We start from the raw sequence: 22,207 nt of genomic DNA on the forward strand, positions 1-22,207 counted from the left end.
CATACCTGAGAGAAACGCATGTTTTTATGTTTGGTTAAATTCGTTTATTTTAAAATAATAGTATTATTTTCGTAGCCAATTTAAAATACGTAATCCCACCGCAATATTCGCGCATAATTTTATAGTAGATATATTACTATTCAGTGGCACATAAGCAGTTTAATCCTATTTGCTAACCACTAGGAGCTCGTTAACTAAGTTGCCGTTCAAAAAATAATTCAGCAACCGGTATTTTGTTTATACAGTATTTAAGCTTCTTTTTCTTGTGTTGAATCCATCACATTTAAAACATAGTATTTTTTATATTCAACAAACTCTCTCTGACCCACCTTTTTATTTCTGTAAATGAAGACAGGCTTCATTCTTCATTCAAAGCTTTAGTAATTTATGTTGATTCGTCCCATGATTGAACACTGAATTATGATATTAAATCACCCAAGCTTAGGCTGCATATATTTAAACATTAAGAACCGGTGCATTAATTCATTATCTTCAATACACAACGGTCCTTAACAATCTTCATATTCTTTAGGCTTCGATTGTTTTATCTGTTAAATAAATAAGACTTTAGATCAATCGAACCATTCTGCTAAATATTGGTTCATTATTATATTCTCTACCATAAAATCAAACATAATCAGAAAACAAAATTTGTGCCCGAAGCAAGCTGGTCTAGTCGGACAATAATGTCAATATGTTCATGAGAGGATAAACAAATTCACCTACCGGTAGTTGTTGATCGTGATCACAATTTAAAAAAAAACAACACGTAAAATGTATCAGTGACGACTTAAAAAAAGATATTATAAAATAAATTCATAAATTATTATGGAAAAACGATATTATTAAATAAATTCATAAATTATTATGGTTCTTACCTCAAGTTAGGCACCCATTCTGTTACTTGTTAGATTCCAACCCCAAACGAAATCAAACACACGCGTTAACACACATCTCAGTTCTCACGCACTAATAAAATTCAACTTTTCGTTGAAAACTATTACGTTTTGAAAATGACGATTAACATATGACGTCGTCGATGTCATTCATGCTGGTTTTCTCACGGCGCGATTAATATATAAACATAACTTTTAAATATAAATTTTACAAACATCCTCCTTTTCATTTATATTGAAGAGTAAGCATATTCGGAGTTTATATTATTATCATGCACACACGTTAGCTAAATATGTTTTAGCATACATAAGTAAAACAATTAAGTCAAACGGCTTCATTTTTAATTGCTAGCATGGCACAAACACACAAAGTACTCAATAACATTAAACGCTCTCCATATGCCATTATAAATAGGTACGTGCATTTATACTATAAAAAGAATAAGTGTTAAACAACTTTGTATGAAAAACCAAGCCTTGTACATTTCAATATAAAAATAAAATACAAGTCATGGCTCTTACAAACTCAATGGCAGATTAACATGATGAGTTTTCGAGCACACCGGACAACCTTTTCTCGGTATTCTGATTACTAGTATAAATTAAATACAACTTTAATACATGAACAGTAGTAACTATTAGGCGATTATACAGAAAACTGTACAGCCATCAAATCTTCCAGCTGACATTAGCAGGAATTAATTCGAATATAGTTTAAGAGTCACAACACAGAATACTCTGTAAGAGTCACAACACAGAATACTCTGTAAGAGTCACAACACAGAATACTCTGTAAGAGTCACAACACAGAATACTATGTTTCTTTTGCTACTATAGCCAACAAGAGGTATGTAGGTTGGAACAACATCACAAAATAGCAGAGTTCATGAAAACAGACGGGGGTAATGGTGAGGTGTGAGACTTGATCCTAATAACCATTAGTTGTTGGGGTATTTAATTGGAAGAATGTGTAATTTACCTGGTCTTTTAATTCAAATTGAAAAATGAATCGCCGTAGGAAAATGAATGCCCAATAATTAAAAGGGATTTTGAAGGCGAATGCGGGGTACTTACTTCAAGTTATCTTATGTATGGATAAAGTCACTGTCTTTTAATAATTGCTGTAAGATCTCTTAAATATGAGATTATGAATCTAAACAGTGACCAATACAAACAAGGTCTAGGTCCCTGATTTAAATAAAATAATAAAATAAACATATATATTCTCAAAACTGTGTGAATAATGTGTCGCTGTGTCTAAATAATTTTTATCCATAATATGATCTAGTTCCTCACAGCATAATGAGAACATGTTATTTTAACAATATGTAAACGGTTAATGGAGATTCGTCATTATTCATGCTATAAACTTGTGAATATCATTTATGTGAATAAAATGACGGTCTAGAATACAATCGGAAGTTGTCGACATGGAGTTCACTTATTCACTTAGTTTATTGCAACCGTTCATGTAAAATGGTTTACCTCCCTTATTTCCTATGTAGCCATTTGTTTAGTGATAAACAAAGTCACTTGTCATATGACAATGCAAGCAGCAAAAACGACTGTAAGCGATACCACTCTCGTACCGTTTGAAGACCCTATTATATAAACTTCAGAACTTAAAACAGCAGTTTATATGTTGTACTATTACATTTGTTGCATTGAGCGCTACTGAAGTGTGCTTTGCCAAGTACCGTAGTTGCAATAATCAACTCCCACCCAGATCTTGACCCTCCAGGATCCAGGTAGTTCTTCTTGAATGCACTGAGCTTTTATGAGTATATTCTTAGAGTTTTTCCTAACAAAACCAAATTTCATGTTAAAAAATTGTCTCATGTACGTCAATAAAATCAGGTTCAATCAGTTACCTAATACATGGTAACAAGGACAATACCTGTTATCATCATCATCAATTTACCTGTCATTTGTGAAGAAATACTCCAAACAAAAACTTTTGCACCAAAAACATTATCAAACCCAAAGCCGAAGATTTGAATTGACAATTCAATCTATCTTATGGAGGTTCCGGAGATAGTCGGTTGATAAGATTGTTTGATAAGACTCAAGACCTATCTAGGATTTCGGAGATAATGTATAGGTAGCGTATTTTCCGATTCAGATTCAGAATACTCAGGTTGTTCCATTGCAAAAACTTGCACATTTAAATGAACTGCTGATGTGTTTGAAACTTTGGATTAATATCAATATAATGTTAGCCCCCAATATCATGTAAGTTGTTTTTAATTTGCACATTAGTGATATATATATATATGTATGTTTTGTATTTATTTTTATCAGAAAATAGTTAATGTTGCAAGTATTATCAAGGATAATTACAGGTATTGTGTTTTTTTACAATGCATTCGGTTCATAGACAAACGTGAGACAAAATTGTTTTAAATGAAAAAAGGCTTTACCAGGAAGAACTCTGAGCTGTGCGTATGTACTTGTAAAAGCTGATAGCATTCAAGAAAAACAACCTGGTAAAGTACCTAGCCTATATAGGACTTAAGGTAGCGCACCCCTAATGATTCTCGCGATTCATTTTACGATCATTGCCGATCTTCAATGATCAGTTATTTCCGAGAGATGACTTTTTTTTCTTCAAACTTTGAATTTGATTTATGTTTATATAATTTCTTTATAATACAGTATTTGCACAATTAAAATTGACTTTATATAAAATATTTATACCAAATAACATCTGAAAAATACAATTTTGCGATTTCTTCAAAGATCGCAGAGCCTTTTGCCCTTTTTAACTGTTTATTTATTTATATCTAATTTGAGCTTTAGCTAATGTGAAGTTGTCGTGGTCGAGTGGTTAAGGCGATAGACTAGAAATATTTTGGGATCTTCCCGCACAGGTTCGAATCCTGCCGGCATCGCATACTTTTTGCGGCGTATTTTAATTATTTTCTAACAAAATTTGATCAAATATAGCATATAAGCTATGTTTATTATGTTAAATATGTTGCAATTTTTATGCATATTCTTCAATTTTAAAATTCAAACAACGTTATGGCTAAATTGGGTGATTTACTGCTGAAAATACGAATCATGCATGTTGCATTTTTATTTTTATTTAAAAAAGTAAACCGTAAATCTCTCTATTTCTTGGTATTTTTGCTGTATATAGTGTATCTATAAAAACAAGTTCAAAATATTACTTAAATTATACTATTTTGAATTTTATGACACTTTGTTTTTAACCAACCCAATTTTTACTGGGCTGAAATCACTTACATTTCATGGCGCTCTTCTATGGATAAAAATTTGTAAAAAATAAATGTTTGTAAAAGAATACTTATTTCATCTTGTTTAAACTTTAAACACCTTTACTGTATCTGTACACACCAACTGCATGCCCATATTTGGAAATTTAAATGAATTATGGAACTTTTATATACCCCAGGGGTGAAAATAAACTGGACAAATGCCGAGCGTGGGGGTGGTTTTGAAAAAATCGGTATATTTTTTTTAAAAAGCATGGAAAGCCTACTTACAAATTTGCATGTAGTTCAGTGAAATGATGCTGATTAAGAAAATAATTAATTAGATTATATTTGGATATGTGCCAATCAGGGGTGCGCAACCTTAAGTTGCAAAACAAGTCAGGCCCAGTTCTATCCCTTCTTGTTTACAGTAAACATGAACACAAAAAATGATGTACATTGCCATATTCTATAAAAAACACATCTTGATTAACTGGAAGACATATTTCAGTTAATTGACACTTTTTTTCTTTCTTTCTCTATCTGTGTGCAGGGAAAGCATCGCTGTTAACTAAAAAATCACTAACACGTTTTAAAATTCAACATTGAGTGGTTGTTATAACCTAAAAATTTATATTCACACATGGCCTTTAAAAAATTCTTAAGTTGTAGTTGTCATTAATCTAGTGTTTTCATGTTTTTCCCCATATTCGAAAGCTCATTTCCCCCAAGCCTCATAAAACTCCTGTCACTATTTATTATTTCCACGCTATCAAGCTTTTCATGGCTTAACCCATAGAGTCTCAGATTTGTAATGCATTTGTAGTAACAAATCTGACACTCTATGGGTTAAGCTATGAATAGCTTGATAGCGTGGAAATTATAAATACTTAGTTTTAAATTTTACTTTGTTGTTAATACCTTTTAGCTTAGGAAAGTGTGACTTTTTTTAAAACAAAACATTTATCAAACAGCAATCAAATTTTTTTTAGCTTGACTTGTTAATATCTGTGTCAGAGTCTGCTTTGCTAAATTTTCTGGTTCAGTTTTTTTTAAGCTTATAACATATTACATTTTCAAAAAAGCTATATATTAGGTATCCATTTGTAACTTTCAATACTTATAAAAGAGTAATCCATTTGAACTCTAGGTACATGTAAAAAGAAGTGAGATATGAATTCATAGCTGTGTCAGATATCTTCATCCAATATTAAACATATCTGTGTATAAATCATGGTTTAATAATTTAGCAATTTCAATTAACTACACATTTTTTTATCATAATGTTTTTTTGACTGATAGGGCCAGTCAAGGATGCTGTTGACCAATTTGGTTACATTGAGTGCTTTAATTGTGCTCATTATATCCACCTGTGAAGCCAAGCAACCGCACATTCTTTTAGTTGTTGCTGATGACTACGGTTTCCATGACATTGGTTACCATGGTTCCGAGATTCGAACCCCAAACTTGGATAACTTGGCTCATGGTGGAGTAAGACTAGAGAACTACTATGTGCAGCCAATATGCACACCAACCAGGAGTCAGCTTCTATCTGGGAGGTACCAGGTTGGTTTTAAAATTTACTCTTGGACAGACCAATGATAAACAAATATAAGGTGCCAAAAAAGATTTTTACATTGATACCTGTGAATCCATAAATTTGAACTTCATATAAACATTCCAATACATATACCACAAGTTATTTTTATTTTTATTGTGTCGTGTACATGGGACTTATTTAAATAGGAGATTAGTTTGTTTCACATTAATGTAGGAAATTGTAACATCTTTTACACTTTCTTTAAAATTATCTTTGAAACTTAATAAGTCTACAGCATAGTAAGGGAGTCTTTACTTAAAATGGTCCAACGTCTGATATAAATTAGAAATATTCAAACAACTGTGATACATGTTCAAAGTCTTGTAGAATCAACATTAAACATTTGACAAGAAAAAGCACCAAAAATAAAATTATTTTTTTCCAGTAAATAAATATTATTTCAAACTTCACATAAATGTCTGTGTGATGTCTAAATCCTCAGATTCATACGGGACTTCAGCATGGAATAATATGGCCTCCCCAGCGCAATGGCCTTCCCCTGGACAGCCCAACAATTGCTGATAAACTCCGAGAGGCTGGGTACGCTACTCACGCTGTTGGAAAGTGGCACATCGGCTTCTACACCAAAGATTACTTGCCAACCAGTCGTGGATTTGACAGCTATTTTGGTAGGTGGCATCACAAGTAAGGCCTTTTGCCAAAAATCTGAAATTTTCTTAGACTAAAAAAGTGAAGAGTTTAAATTTACATATTGCAGAGAGACAGTCAGATTTGCTGTTGTTTTGTTATATATTTGTTTTTAACGTTATGTTAAATCTAAAATTGTAATAGGCGTATTAGAGACATTACATAGCACATTTTTGAAAATTTAAGAGTCAAATTGGTAGGATGAGAAAACATGGCCAATATGCAGTCTTTTAAAAATTGCCACAACAATTATTATAGGTCCTGTTGTCTGATTGTTTTATTTTCAAAAATAATATTATGTTTTCAACAATATTTATCTAATGAAGACTTTTATAAAGGTATGTTTATTTCTAAATACTCAATACATAAAAATATATGCAGTTTACATGGGACACTTTGGTGGGAAAATTAGCAGGCAAAGTGAAATCTTTATGGTTAAAAGTGAACAGAAAGTACAGCTTAATGCATGCACTCTTTTGATGTCAGCACAGTAATGTAATACAGTTTTCACTGAGGTGCTTGCGCTTCAAATGCTGTATTTTTTAGCATTGATCATTAAAATCCATTGATATATCATTTATACTTAATAAATAAGTGCTTGAAAAAGGTAATATGAATTGTTTGACTCAGTTACTACATTTTAAAGAAATAGGGTTAATAATATGCAATTTTTATGCATGCGTGACCATAGTAAATTCTTGTTTTGTTTACCAATACATTATTTATCTTCATGAAAACATTTGCACAAGATGTTTTTTTATTATCAGTTTTCTTTGTCATTGCAAGGTTATCTGACCGGCAGTGAAGATTACTACACCCACTACCGCTGTTACGGGAAAATGTGTGGCACAGATCTGAGGAACAACACCGATCCAGCTGACCAGTACAAGGGGTTCTACTCCACACATTTGTTTGCCAACCGAGTCATTGATATCATCAGTAAACACGAAGATGATAAGGTAGAGCAGCCTCCTTGCAAAACTTGGCTTAATGCATGTGCTTAAAGTGTCATCCCAGATTAGCATGTGCTGTCCGAACAATCAGGGCTAATCAGGGACGACACTTTCTGCATATGCTGGATTTCCAGATTAGCCTGTGTAGACTAAACAGGAAACAAACATGAAATAATCTCAGTATTCCCTGAAGACTGCTCTGGTAAATAATTAGCGTAATGGCTTTTCCAAACTCTATATAGTGTGATACAACGTAATTAAAGTATTATTTTTACCCTGTATCACACCTTGGTGGCTCAGTAAGCACCAATGTTATCTTATATAGCACCGTTTTTTCCTGAAATGAAATACATGATGCGCCGTTTTTATATTGTGCCATGACATGTTCTAAGTAAGTTGCTAATTATCTCCACGCTGTTGATCTGACCCCTGGGTCAAAAGTAATGGGTAAATAAATGGGTAAAATGGGTAAAAACCCCAACATTTTACTAACAACATGTGACGCACATGATTATAACTTTTGGGGGTTGGGTTGGGGCCCACAATTTTGTGTTAACTTCTTCATTTATTCACCAATTGACTTCAAATTAATACTGAACATCTCTTATGACAACACGGTGTATCTCGACAATCCATGTCCACATTACCTACCCTTGGGCCATTGATAAATGTAAAGGCAGCTTGGTTCCCGTCCTCTTCCAAATTTATAGAGAGGTCCATGGGTACTACTTCTCTGTACCCCCAACTTTTTTTTCATACGTAAAAGTTTTTGTACCCAATTTTTAGCTCTGCGTTTTTGGAGAAAACCGGAAGTATTGTCATAGCCAGCTTGTGGTGATGTCCGCCGTCCGACGTCCTCTGTCCGTGTCGTGCTAAAACCTTAACATTGTGTTAAGGTTTTGAACATTGGCTCTAAAATCAAATTCATATTGCTTCCATCTACAACTTTGAAACTTCATATGTAGATGCACCTTGATAAGTTCTACATGCCTCACCTATTTTTGGGTCACTAGGTCAAAGGTCAAGGTCACTCTGACCTTAAAAAATAAAATTCTGACAAGCTTTCATTTATTCAAACTGCACCCGTAGCCGAGCATGGCACCCGTTATGCGGTGCTCTTGTTTTTATGCCCCCAGAACATAGGTTCTGGGGGCATATTAAAATTGCACTGTCCGTTAGTTAGTCATGCAGTTAGTGAGTCAGTTAGTTAGTCTTTCCGTCTGGATAAGTTTCCGCTCAATAAGTCAAGCAAGATCTTCACCAAACTTCATGAAAATGTGTAAGTTAATAACATCTAGGTCGAGTTCGATAATCGGAAAAATTGACTTAGTCACCCTTGAGTGACGGCCCTTGAATTATCGTAAAATTTGTTTTTTCTTGTTTCCACTCAATAACTCGAACAATTGTCATCAGATCTTCACCAAACTTCATGAAAATGTGTAAGGCAATAACAACTAAGTCAAGTTCGATAATTGGCCAAAATGACCCAGATACTGCTGAGTTACATCTCTTGAATCATCGTAAATTTTTTTTTTTTCTTGCTTCCGCTCAATAAATCAAGCAAATTTCATAGGATCTTCACCAAACTTCATGAAAATGTGTAAGACAATAACATCTAGGACAAGTTCAATAATCCGCCAAATTGACCCAGGCACTGCTGAGTTACAGCCCTTGAATCATCGAAAAATTGTGTTTTTTCACGTTTCCACTCAATAACTCGAGCAAATGTCATAAGATCTTCACCACACTTCATGAAAATGTGTAAGGTCATGAGATCTAGGTCATATTTGATAATCAGCCAAATTGACCAAGACACTCCTGCGTTACAGCCCTTGAATCATCGAAAAATTGATTTTTTTCCTCATTTTCGCTCAATAACTCCAGCAATTGTCATCGGATCTTCACCAAACTTCATAAAAATGTGTAAGGCAATAAAATCTAGGTTAATTGTGATAATCAGCCAAATTTACCCAGGCACTTTTGAGTTACGGCCCAGGGCCCTCACACTACTTTGGGGGAAGGGGTCCGCAGCCCTTAGGAGGGGGAATTTTCGCGGCGTTTCCCTTTTTTGGGGATTTTTTTACTTACTCTCTCATTATTTCATTTGTACATGTTTGCACTATATTCATTGCATTTTTCATAATTTATTATGTTTGAAAAGATTAAATTGAAATAGAATTGAGATATTATAATCATGAGACACATCTTTCTATTAAAAAAAAAAAAAAAAAAATTTTTTTTTTTTTTTTTTTTTTTTAGGGGGAATTTTTCCCCCCAAAAGGGGAAAAAAGTATACTTTTCAGGTGGGGGACTGCCGCCGAAATTCGGTGGCAGATTTGATAGATTGAGGGCCCTGAGGCCCTTGAATCATCAAAAATTGTGTTTCCGCTCGAAAAATGCTCATAACTTCTATTTTGCTTCAGATGTAACCTTTATCTGTATGTATATGGACAAGGCTTTTCCATACGCACACAAATTTTGACCCCTTTGACCTTAACCTTGAACTTAAGGTCCGCTTTTGGGTTTCAAAATCTGCGTTTAGGTTCGGAAAAAGCGTTTTTCGGGGGCATATATCTTCCGATTTTTTTTGTATCCCAATTTTTTTTAATCCCCAACTTTTTTCGTACCCACATTTTTTTCTTACCCAAATTTTTTTTTGTACCCTTTTTTTTCGTACCCAATTTTTTTTTTGTACCCACATTTTTTTCTTACCCAATTTTTTTGTTTAAGCAAATTCTTTTTTGTACCCAAATATTTTGTACCCACATTTTTTTTGTACCCAACTGTTTTTTTCGGACCCAGCTTTTTTTCGTACCCAATTTTTTTTTCATACCCAAATTTTTTTTGTACTCAAATTTTGTTTCGTACCCAAATTTTGTTTTTGGCACAATTTTTTGGTACCCAAAATTTTCGTTCCCAATTTTTTTTTCGCACCCAAAATTTTCTTACCCACATACACAATTGTGGTGATGTAGATAGACTTAAATTGATGCTTTTATATCCATCCTCTTCAAAAGCATTGTCATACCAGTACTGTCAGTACTTTGATTCTTATTTATCATTGATTATTCCCATGATGTGGTTATCTCCGCTGTCTGTGCGTTCATCTGTTCGTCCTGGCCACTATCTCCTCCTACACTATTAGCACTAGAACCATGAAACTTAAACACATGGTAGCTATAGGTATATGTGCGACAATGCATTTGGAATTTTGATCTGACCCCTTTGTCAAAAGTTATTGGGGTTGGGATGGGGACGGGTCAGAGATTTTTACTCATTTTTATGCCCCTGGCATATAGCACTTGAACTGTCCGTCAGTCAGTCTGTGCGTCCGTCCGAAAACTTTAACATTGGCCATAACTTTTGCAATATTTAAGATAGCAACTTGATATTTGACATGCATGCGTATCTCATGGAGCTGCACATTTTGAGTGGTGAAAAGTCAAGGTCAAGGTCATCCTTCAAGGTCAAAGTTATTTTTTTAAATTCAAATCAGTGCAGTAGAGGGCATTGTGTTTCTGACAAACACATCTCTTGTTTTACTAAACTTCTTCATTTCTACACCGATTCACTTCTAATTGATACTGAACTTCTCTTATGACAATACGGTCAATCTCAACTATGCATGGCCCCATTACCAACCCTGGGATGCCCGGCCCACATAGATCACGCCAACCCAAAATTTTGCTATACCATAACTTCTTCATTTATTCACCAATTGAATTCAAATTAATACTCAACATCTCTTATGACAACACGGTCTATCTTGACCATCCATGTCCACATTACCCACCGCGGGGTCCCACCAACATAGGCCTTGCCCACCCAATATTGCCTTTTAATATAACATCTATGTGGCGTGGGGTTACGCGTTTTTTTTTTAAGTTTAGTTTATTGATAACATTAATCATCGGTCATTAATTTTTTTTCTCTTGACTTTAAATGTTTCCAAGAGAAAAAATCACACAAATCTATGATTTTATTACATTGCAATACTCTTTATCGCAAATGATCTCTAAAGCAGCGTGTAACATTGTTAAACTTTCATAACTCATAATCAATGAACTAGTTATGTTTTTATCATTTTGTGAGCGATTTTGTTTTCTTCAGCCCTTGTTCATCTACGTTCCATTCCAAGCTGTGCATTCCCCACTGCAAGTCCCAGAAATTTATGAGGAGCAGTATTGGTTTATCAATGACAGGGACCGTAGAACATATGCAGGTAATGTGTGCTATGGGATGAACCAGGGTACAGGTTCCACAAACTTTTTCACCTTAAGTGAAACTCGAAATATTTAAATTTAAAATCCTTATTTAATTAATATATTTAAGGTATATCTAAAAAGTAATAAAATACAATTTTAGTATATAGAAGTACTTTGAAACCATCATTATTTGTCAGACACTAATTTTTGTGGATTTTCGTTGGTCTGCTTAAACATGAAATCACATGTTCATACCATGTTGATGCACAAAGTCTTATATCAGACATTGCCGAAATTCCATGAATTTAAGATAAAACAATTACTAGATTTCATGAATCCATGAAATTTAATTTCTACAAAATTAACTGTAACCACAATAAATGATCTGTTGATATACAAACATGATTTAAAGAAAGCACTAAGCATATACTGGTTAAGAAGTGATACAATTTATGCAAACAACCATAAGGAAATCAATGATATTAATAGTGTTTCGGATTTTTCTAGAATGCTATCTCAGTTTAAAAAATTCTGCCTGTCATATAACTTTGGCACTAAAAGGTGTAAGCAGCTTTGAATTTGTCTTGCAACCAAAAAATTGTAAACAGTATTCATACTGACAAGTTCCATACAAAGTCATGTTTAAAATCTGGTTACTAGCTAGATAGAAATAAACCAGCGCCAACTCAACAAAGCATTACAGAATTTTATTGACAATAATGGCATATGACCAATATACAATGTAATGTATATTCATACATGTGTACTTTCTGTTAGAAATGCTCTCATGCATAGGTGAAGCAGTCTAAAACATATGGGGCACCGTTTTCCTTTTTTCCTTTTTTTATATCAATTATTGAAATTATTGATCAAAATTATATTTTTATATAAAAAGATTAATTTGTATGTAAAACAATTGATTTTCTCTTATCAAGAAGTCAATTGTTGATATCAGGTAATTGATTATGCCCTTCTTCGAAGAAGAGGGGGTATATTGTTTTGCTCATGTCGGTAGGTTGGTCCGTCTGTCCGTCCACCAGATGGTTTCCGGATGATAACTCAAGAACGCTTACTCCTGGGATCATGAAACTTCATAGGTACATTGATTATGACTGGCAGATGACCCCTTATTGATTTTCAGGTCACTAGGTCAAAGGTCAAGGTCACAGTGACTCAATTGTAAAATGGTTTCCGGATGATAACTCAAGAATGCTTAGGCCTAAGATCATGAAACTTCATATGTACATTGATCATGACTGGCAGATGACCCCTATTGATTTTCAGCTCACTAGGTCAAAGGTCAAGGTCACAGCGACTCGAAACAGTAAAATGGTTTCCTGATGATAACTCAAGAATGCTTACGCCTGGGATCATGAAACTTCATAGGTACATTGATCATGACTGGCAGATGACCCCTATTGATTTTCAGATCACTAGGTCAAAGGTCAAGGTCACAGTGATTTATTAATTGTGTTTGTCCAAAACTTTAACATTGGTTAAAGTTTTGCAATATCTTAAATGGTTTCCGGATGAATACTCAAGAATGCTTACGCCTAGGATCATGAAACTTCATAGGTACATTGATCATGACTTGCAGATGACCCCTATTGATTTTCAGGTCACTTTGTCAAAGGTCAAGGTCACAGTGACTCGAAACAGATAAATGGTTTCCTGATGATAACTCAAGAATAATAAGGCCTAGGATCATGAAACTTCATAGGTACATTGATAATGACTGGCAGATGACCCCTATTGATTTTCAGGTCACTCGGTTAAAAGTCCAAGTGACAAAAAAAACGTATTCACACAATGGCTGCCACTACAACTGACAGCCCATATGGGGGGCATGCATGTTTTACAAACAGACCTTGTTTTTTTTATATCAGAAGATTTAATTCTTAATATTAAATCATGTTTGTGTATCAGAAAATCCTTCTTTCTTGTTGATAATAGGAGATCACATTACTGATATCATTATTAAAGTATTGATGTCAAGAAATCAAATTCTCAGAACTTCTCACACTATTTAAAGTTTTTTTCCACAGAGTTTGACATGTATTGAAGTTTGTTATTAAAAACAAGAATGAAATTAAAGAAAGAAAAAAAGTAACCCTCAACTGGGCTCGAACCACTGACCCCTGGACTAAAAGTCTATCGCTTATACCACTTGGCCATCCATGCTCATACAATGAATGAGGTATTTTATACTTTATCTAAGCAATCCTGGTAGTATCACAAAATATAACAACAACAACATAACTCTTCAAATTATTCAATCGTTTCTCGTTGCAACGCTTTATAATTTTCATGTTTTTAAATATAATGGATATTTTAGAGCATGGTTAATGTTCAGCATTAATGTTTCCTCACAAATATCATAACTACAACAAAAATTTGCATCTCTAAAACATTTTTAGCTCATCTACTTTTTGAAAAAAAAATATGAGCTATTGTCATCACCTTGTCGGCGTCTGCGTCTGCGTCGGCGTCCGGTTAAGTTTTGCTTTTAGGTCCACTTTTCTCAGAAAGTATCAATGCTATTGCATTCAAACTTGGTACACTTACTTACTATCATGAGGGGACTGGGCAGGCAAAGTTAGATAACTCTGGCATGCATTTTGACAGAATTATGTGCCCTTTTTATACTTAGAAAATAGAAATTTTTTGTTAAGTTTTGTGTTTAGGTCCATTTTATTCCTTAAGTATCAAAGCTATTGCTTTCATACTTGCAACACTTACTAACTATCATAAGGGGACTGTGCAGGCAAAGTAATGTAACTCTGACTGGCATTTTGACAGAATTATGTGCCCTTTTTATACTTAGAAAATTGAAATTTGGTTAAGTTTTGTGTTTAGGTCCACTTTATTCCTACAGTATCAAAGCTATTGCTTTCATACTTGCAACACTTATTAACTATCATGAGGGGACTGTGCAGGCAAAGTTATGTAACTCTGACTGGCATTTGGACGGAATTATGGGCCCTTTATACTAAGAAAATTGAAAATTTGGTTAAGTTTTGTGTTTTGGTCCACTTTACCCCTAAAGTATCATAGATATTGCTTTCATACTTGGAACACTCGCAATCTCTCATAAGGGTACAGTAAAAGGACAAGTTGCATAACTCTGGTTGTCATTTTTACGAAATTATTGCCCTTTTTTGACTTAGTAACTTTGAATATATGGTTAAAGTTTGTGTTTCGATCCACTTTACTTCTAAAGTATTAAGGCTATTGCTTTCAAACTTCAAATACTTTCACGCTATTATGAGGTTACTGTACCTGGCAAGTTGAATTTTACCTTGACCTTTGAATGACCTTGACTCTCAAGGTCAAATTATTAAATTTTGCTAAAATTACCATAACTTCTTTATTTATGATTAGATTTGATTGATACTTTGACAAAACTACTCTTACCTGACATACCACAATAGACTCCACCCAAACCATCCCCCTTGCCCTCCCCCCCCCCCCTCTGAATCCCCCCCCCTAAATTTTTTTAAAAATCATCTCACAAATGACCACCACACCCTCACACTATACCCCCCCCCTGACCCCACCCCCTAATTTTTTTTTTTTTGAAACGGTTAAAAAACACAAATATTTATTTATATTATTTTATGTTTGAAATACCGTCCAACCATCGCACCCAAGAATCCCCCCTAACCCCCCCCTCCCCCCCCCCCCCCCCAAATCCCCCCCTATTTTTTTTTTTTTTTAAGATCATCTCACAAATGACCACCACACCCTCACACTATACCCCGCCCCCCCACCCCACCCCAATTTAATTTTTTTGAAACGGTTAAAAAACACAAATATTTATTTTTATTATTTTATGTTTGAAATACCGTCCAACCATCGCACCGAAGAATCCCCCCCCATCCCACCTCCCCTCCCCCCCCAAATCCCCCCCCTAATTTTTAATTTTTTTTTTTAAAAATCATCTCACAAATGACCACCACACCCTCACACTATACCCCGCCCCCCACCCCACCCCCCCCATTTTTTTTTTAAAACGGTTAAAAAACACAAATATTTATTTTTATTATTTTATGTTTGAAATACCGTCCACCCCCTACCCCCTCCCCCCGATTTTATTATTTTTTTTGCATTTTTTTTCCACATTTTTGGAAGATAATGTAATTAATGTCCACACCCCCACACTTTACACCCCTCTTCACTCCACCCCTCCCTCCTTTGTGATTGAAAATGAAAGTCCCTTCACCTTTAAAAAGAAAATAGATGAGCGGTCTGCACCCGCAAGGCGGTGCTCTTGTTTTTTAAATTTTTGTCAACCAAAATGTGAAAAGGCACCTTTAATATAGAGAAATCAAATTATTAGTATAAATTCTTGATATCAAGAAAATGAATTATTGATAAAAAAGATTTAATTACTTGATTTCAAGAAAATGAATTATTGATAAAAAGATTTAATTACTTGATATAAAGAAATATTTGATTTTTGGTCAGAATATAGATTGTTCAGAAATAGCTACATATTCCTGATTATCAAAGACTCAAATAGCATATCATTTAAATGCAACAAGATACATCTTGAATTATTTGTTCAATACTTTAAGCCTGTGGAACTTAGGTTATTAAGAATTCTTATTATTTTAAAATGCCACCTGTTCCTGTTCAGATGTTATTATTTGTTATGAAATTTTAATGAGTCGACAACAATAAACTGATTTATTGAACACACTTCAACAGACAATTTTCTTGGGAACATGTTGCTTTAAGCATGAAACTCCTCATTGAATTCTGTTTTTTGTTATCAAAATATAAACAGTATTTCTTGATATCAAAAAAAAATTTCTTAATAAAAATATATTTCTTCATTTTTAGCTCGACTATTATATATGAAATATATATTAATAAAGCTATCCTACTCACCCCGGCGTCGGCGTGAGCGTGAGCGTGCAAATGTTAAAGTTTGCGTTCCACCTCAAATTTTTTCATATGTCCCATGATATATTGCTTTTATATTTTGCATACTTCTTTACCAACATGACCCCAGCCTATAAACAAGAGCAGACAACTGTATCAAGCATTTTGTAAGAATTATGGCCCTTTTTTCACTTAGAATATGCATATTATTGATAAATCTATGTTAAAGTTTGCGTACCACCTCAAATATTTTCAATGTTCCTTGACATATTGCTTTTATTTGTTGCAAACTTCTTAACCAACATGACCCCAATCTATAAGCAAGAGCAGACAACTGTATCAAGCATTTTGTAAGAATTATGGCCCTGTTTCCATTTAGAATATGCATATTATTGATAAATCTATGTTAAAGTTTGCGTACCACCTCAAATATTGTCAATGTCCCGTGACATGTTGCTTTCATATTTTGCAAACTTCTTTACCAACATGACCCCAATCTATAAACAAGAGCAGACAACTGTATCAAGCATTTTGTAAGAATTATGGCCCTTTTATGTCTTAGGAACTAAATATTTTGTTAAATTTTGTGTTTAGATCCACTTGATTTCTAAAGTATCAAAGCTATTGCTTTCAAACTTCAAATATTTTCTTACTATGATGAGGGTACTGTACCTGGCAAGTTCAATTTGACCTTGACCTTTGAATGACCTTGACTCTCAAGGTCAAAAGAATAAATTTTAGTTAAATTGCCATAACTTCTTTATTTATTATCAGATTTTATTAATACTTTGACAAAACAACACTTACCTGAATACCACAATGGATTTCACTCAAACAATACCCCTCGCCCCAACTCAGAATCCCTCCCCCCCAAAACAAAAACAATTTTTTTTTTTCATTTTTTTATTGAAAGATCGTATAATAAATGACCACACCCCACATTATACCCCTATCACCTCCCCCCCCTACCCAACCCCAAAAAGAATATTTTTTTCTTTGAAACATGGTTAAAAAAAACAAAAACAAATATTTATTTACTTTATTTTGATAAAGTTTATTTATTATGCCCCCCTTCGAAGAAGAGGGGGTATATTGCTTTGCTCATGTCGGTCGGGTCGGTCGGTCGGTGGGTCCGTCCGTCCGTCTGTCCACCAGGTGGTTTCCGGATGATAACTCAAGAACGCTTGGGGCTAGGATCATGAAACTTCATAGGTACATTGATCATGACTCGCAGATGACCCCTATTGATTTTAAGGTCACTAGGTCAAAGGTCAAGGTCACAGGTGAAGGTCACAGTTACTGGAAATAGGCATTTTAAAGATTTAGCATGGTTCAAACAAGGGAAACAACTACGGTTTATGCATGTTCTTTTTATTACAGATTTGCCTCCCTTTAATTCATTCAAAATCTCATTTTACAGCAGAGATTCCAAATCTGACCTGTAAATGAGCCCCATATTTACTGCCAGTGCTAGGTTACCTTTTCCCATTTGATCATTCTTAAGTATTGGTATTGTAATGCTGCTACTGCTGCTGCTACTGCTATTGCTACTTCTACTACTACTACTACTACTACTACTACTACTACTACTACTACTACTACTTCTACTACTTCTACTACTACTACTACTACTACTACTACTACTACTACTACTTCTACTTCTACTACTACTACTACTACTACTACTACTACTACTACTACTACTACTACTACTACTACTTCTACTACTATTACTAGTACTACTTCTTCTTCTACAACTACTACTACTACTACTACTACTACTACTACTACTACTACTACTACTACTACTACTACTACTACTACTACTACTACTACTACTACTTACTACTGCTACTACTACTTCTACTACTACTATTACTAGTACTACTTCTACTACTACTACTACTACTACTACTACTACTACTACTACTACTACTACTACTACTACTACTACTACAACTACTACTACTACTACTTCTACCACTACTACTACTGCTACTACTACTACTTCTACTACTTCTACTACTACTACTCCTACTACTACTACTACTACTACTACTACTACTACTACTACAACTACTACTTCTACTACTACCAGGGGCGAAGCTAGCATTTTTTTTAACTTTAGGCCCGGATACGATACATAAAAACGGGGTGCTCGGGGGTCCTCCACCTGAACATTTCGAAATCATATAACGCCTGCGGTGAGATTTAAAGCAAATGTAGACAAATAATAAGATAAGAAAATATAAGACTTTGGCCTGTTTTTCTGTGATCTTTTACTGTTTTATCTCACTGTCAGAGAAATAAAATGTTGTTTTTGTTCGGCATCAAGGGACCGAACCGACCCGGATTCAGTCAATAGATCGGGATACGGGGGCAAAAAGTCCATTTTAAATTTCCGCGGTCATAAACATCATTCGAAATGTTTCTTAAAAATCCAACGATAATCGATTACAACTTACTGTAGTTTTTAAAGGGAGACAAGTAGATCTACATGTAGATCTATGTAAACTTGTATCAGCAAGTAACGTGAAAAGAAGCGAGCTAGAAATATGCACATAGAAAGAAGTTGTGTTAATAATTGGAAGATATGTCCTTTGAACACGACCAGAATCCATTGTCTGAGGATTATGAAATGCAGATTTCTAACACATTATCTCCTCAGAGTCAACATTTTAATGCGTTTTTTCGAAGTTGAAGCATTTTTATTTTTTTCATGTTTAAAAAAAAAATTTGTTGGCCCGGGCAAGCTGTGCCTAATAGCAGCTACGCCCCTGACTACTACTACTACTACTACTGCTACTGCTACTGCTACTGCTACTACTACTACTACTACTACTACTGCTACTGCTACTGCTACTGCTGCTGCTACTACTACTACTACTACTACTACTACTACTACTAGTACTACTACTACTACTACTACTACTACTACTACTACTACTACTACTTCTACTACTACTACTACTACTACTACTACTACTACTACTACTACTACTTCTACTACTACTACTACTACTGCCACTACTACTACTTCTACTTCTACTACTTCTACTGCTACTACTACTACTTCTACTACTTCTACTACTACTACTCCTACTACTACTACTACTACTACTACTACTACTACTACTACTACTACAACTACTACTTCTACTACTACCAGGGGCGAAGCTAGCATTTTTTTTAACTTTAGGCCCGGATACGATACATAAAAACGGGGTGCTCGGGGGTCCTCCACCTGAACATTTCGAAATCATATAACGCCTGCGGTGAGATTTAAAGCAAATGTAGACAAATAATAAGATAAGAAAATATAAGACTTTGGCCTGTTTTTCTTTGATCTTTTACTGTTTTATCTCACTGTCAGAGAAATAAAATGTTGTTTTTGTTCGGCATCAAGGGACCGAACCGACCCGGATTCAGTCAATAGATCGGGATACGGGGGCAAAAAGTCCATTTTAAATTTCCGCGGTCATAAACATCATTCGAAATGTTTCTTAAAAATCCAACGATAATCGATTACAACTTACTGTAGTTTTTAAAGGGAGACAAGTAGATCTACATGTAGATCTATGTAAACTTGTATCAGCAAGTAACGTGAAAAGAAGCGAGCTAGAAATATGCACATAGAAAGAAGTTGTGTTAATAATTGGAAGATATGTCCTTTGAACACGACCAGAATCCATTGTCTGAGGATTATGAAATGCAGATTTCTAACACATTATCTTCTCAGAGTCAACATTTTAATGCGTTTTTCGAAGTTGAAGCATTTTTATTTTTTTCATGTTTAAAAAAAAAATTTGTTGGCCTGGGCAAGCTGTGCCTAATAGCAGCTACGCCCCTGACTACTACTACTACTACTACTGCTACTGCTACTGCTACTACTACTACTACTACTACTACTACTGCTACTGCTACTGCTACTGCTGCTGCTACTACTACTACTACTACTACTACTACTACTACTACTACTACTAGTACTACTACTACTACTACTACTACTACTACTACTACTACTACTACTTCTACTACTACTACTACTACTACTACTACTACTACTACTACTTCTACTACTACTACTACTACTACTGCCACTACTACTACTTCTACTTCTACTACTTCTACTGCTACTACTACTACTACTACTACTACTTCTTCTACTACTACTACTACTACTACTACTACTACTACTACTACTACTACTACTACTACTACTACTACTACTACTACTACTACTACTACTTCTTCTACTACTACTACTACTACTACTACTACTACTACTTCTACTGCTTCTACTGCTACTACTACTACTACTACTACTACTACTACTACAACAACAACTACTACTACAACAACAACAACTACTACTACTACTACTACTACTACTACTACTACTACTACTTCTACTACTACTACTACCGCCACCGCCGCCGCCACCGCCACCACCAACAACCAACAACCACCAACCAACCACCACCACTACTACTACTACTACTAATTCTGCTCTCCATTATGGTGTAAATCATGATGATGTCGATGGTGTTGTTGGTGTTGAATTCGGCAATTATAATGGTGATGAAATTAAAGCAAATAAAAAGAAGACGCGAACTATACTAGAAGAATAATAAAACATTATCGTATTATCGTTAACGTTGAATAAATCTGACAAACCCATGATCGACCTATAATCACCACCATCGCCGCCGCCGCCGCCGTCGCCGCCGCCGTCGCCGCCGCCGCCGCCACCACCACCACCACCACCACCACCACCACCACCACCACCACCACCACCACCACCACCACCACCACCACCACCTATTACTACTTCTACAACTACTACTACTACTACTTCTACTACTACTACTACTACTACTACTACTACTACTACTACTACTTCTACTACTACTACTACTACTACTACTACTACTACTACTACTACTACTACTACTACTACACCACCACCACCACCACCACCACCACCACCGTTCACAGTGACAAAAAACGTATTCTCACAATGGCTGTCACTACAACTTATAGCCCATATAGGGGGGCATGCATGTTTTACAAACAGCCCTTGTTTTAATAGCTATTGCTATCAAACTTGAAATAAAATCTTATTAGTTTGTTTTATGTCTTAACAAATGTTCAACAGATTGTTGAAAATATACCTGAACTATTACCTTGACCTTATTGAATAATTTGATCAATTTCCCCATGATGGCTTACGTTTTACTGTCAAGCACTTGAATAGTTGAGCGCGCTGTCCCATGACAGCTCTTGTTGAAAATATAACCATATCTTGATGTCAGTACATTATTTTTTAATGTAAAAACCTGATTTCTTGATAATTTTTTTTTTTTATCAAAAGTTCATTTCTTGTTATAAAATAATGTATAAAAAATTGTAAAACAGGGCCCCATATTAACAATTATCGAATGAACGAAACTGATTCATTTTACTTATTACTGTTTAAAATGCTAGATTTATATAATTGAAATTAAAATATGCAACTGGTTCCTTTTCTGTTCAAGGAATGGTCTCGTGCATGGACGAAGCTGTTGGGAACATCGCCATGGCAATGCAGCAGAGAGGATTCTGGGACAACACTGTCATGATTTTCACAACCGGTATGTGACGTCTGTGATGACAGATTTATAAAGATAAATAAATCGTGTCATGGAGCTAGTGCATCACTTTACTGCAAAATTAAACATATTTTTTGTGGGCTATAATAGTATAACATGTAATTATTTTTCCTGTCAAACTTTAATATATTTTGTAAAACAAAAAACTC

The 22,207-nt window shown here is 34.7% G+C and overlaps 1 protein-coding gene across 2 annotated transcripts in view; it reads left to right on the forward strand.

The window, feature by feature from the left end:
- Nucleotides 1-2,413: 2,413 nt before the first annotated feature.
- Nucleotides 2,414-22,207, forward strand: part of LOC127862272 (arylsulfatase B-like) — a 30,015-nt gene continuing 10,221 nt past the window's right edge. Inside the window, exons 1-6 of one of the 2 annotated variants that reach the window (XM_052401333.1) lie at nt 2,414-2,463; nt 5,417-5,680; nt 6,157-6,343; nt 7,149-7,321; nt 11,426-11,537; nt 21,945-22,040. In XM_052401333.1, the coding sequence (XP_052257293.1) occupies nt 2,437-2,463; nt 5,417-5,680; nt 6,157-6,343; nt 7,149-7,321; nt 11,426-11,537; nt 21,945-22,040 (859 nt within the window). In that variant the 5' untranslated portion in view covers nt 2,414-2,436. Of the gene's footprint in view, nt 2,464-2,494; nt 2,645-5,416; nt 5,681-6,156; nt 6,344-7,148; nt 7,322-11,425; nt 11,538-21,944; nt 22,041-22,207 lie in introns of those variants that run through there. The other variant, XM_052401335.1, reaches the window with a different exon arrangement.

This window comes from Dreissena polymorpha, chromosome 16 (assembly GCF_020536995.1).
Source record: "Dreissena polymorpha isolate Duluth1 chromosome 16, UMN_Dpol_1.0, whole genome shotgun sequence".
NCBI classification, from domain to species: domain Eukaryota; kingdom Metazoa; phylum Mollusca; class Bivalvia; order Myida; family Dreissenidae; genus Dreissena; species Dreissena polymorpha.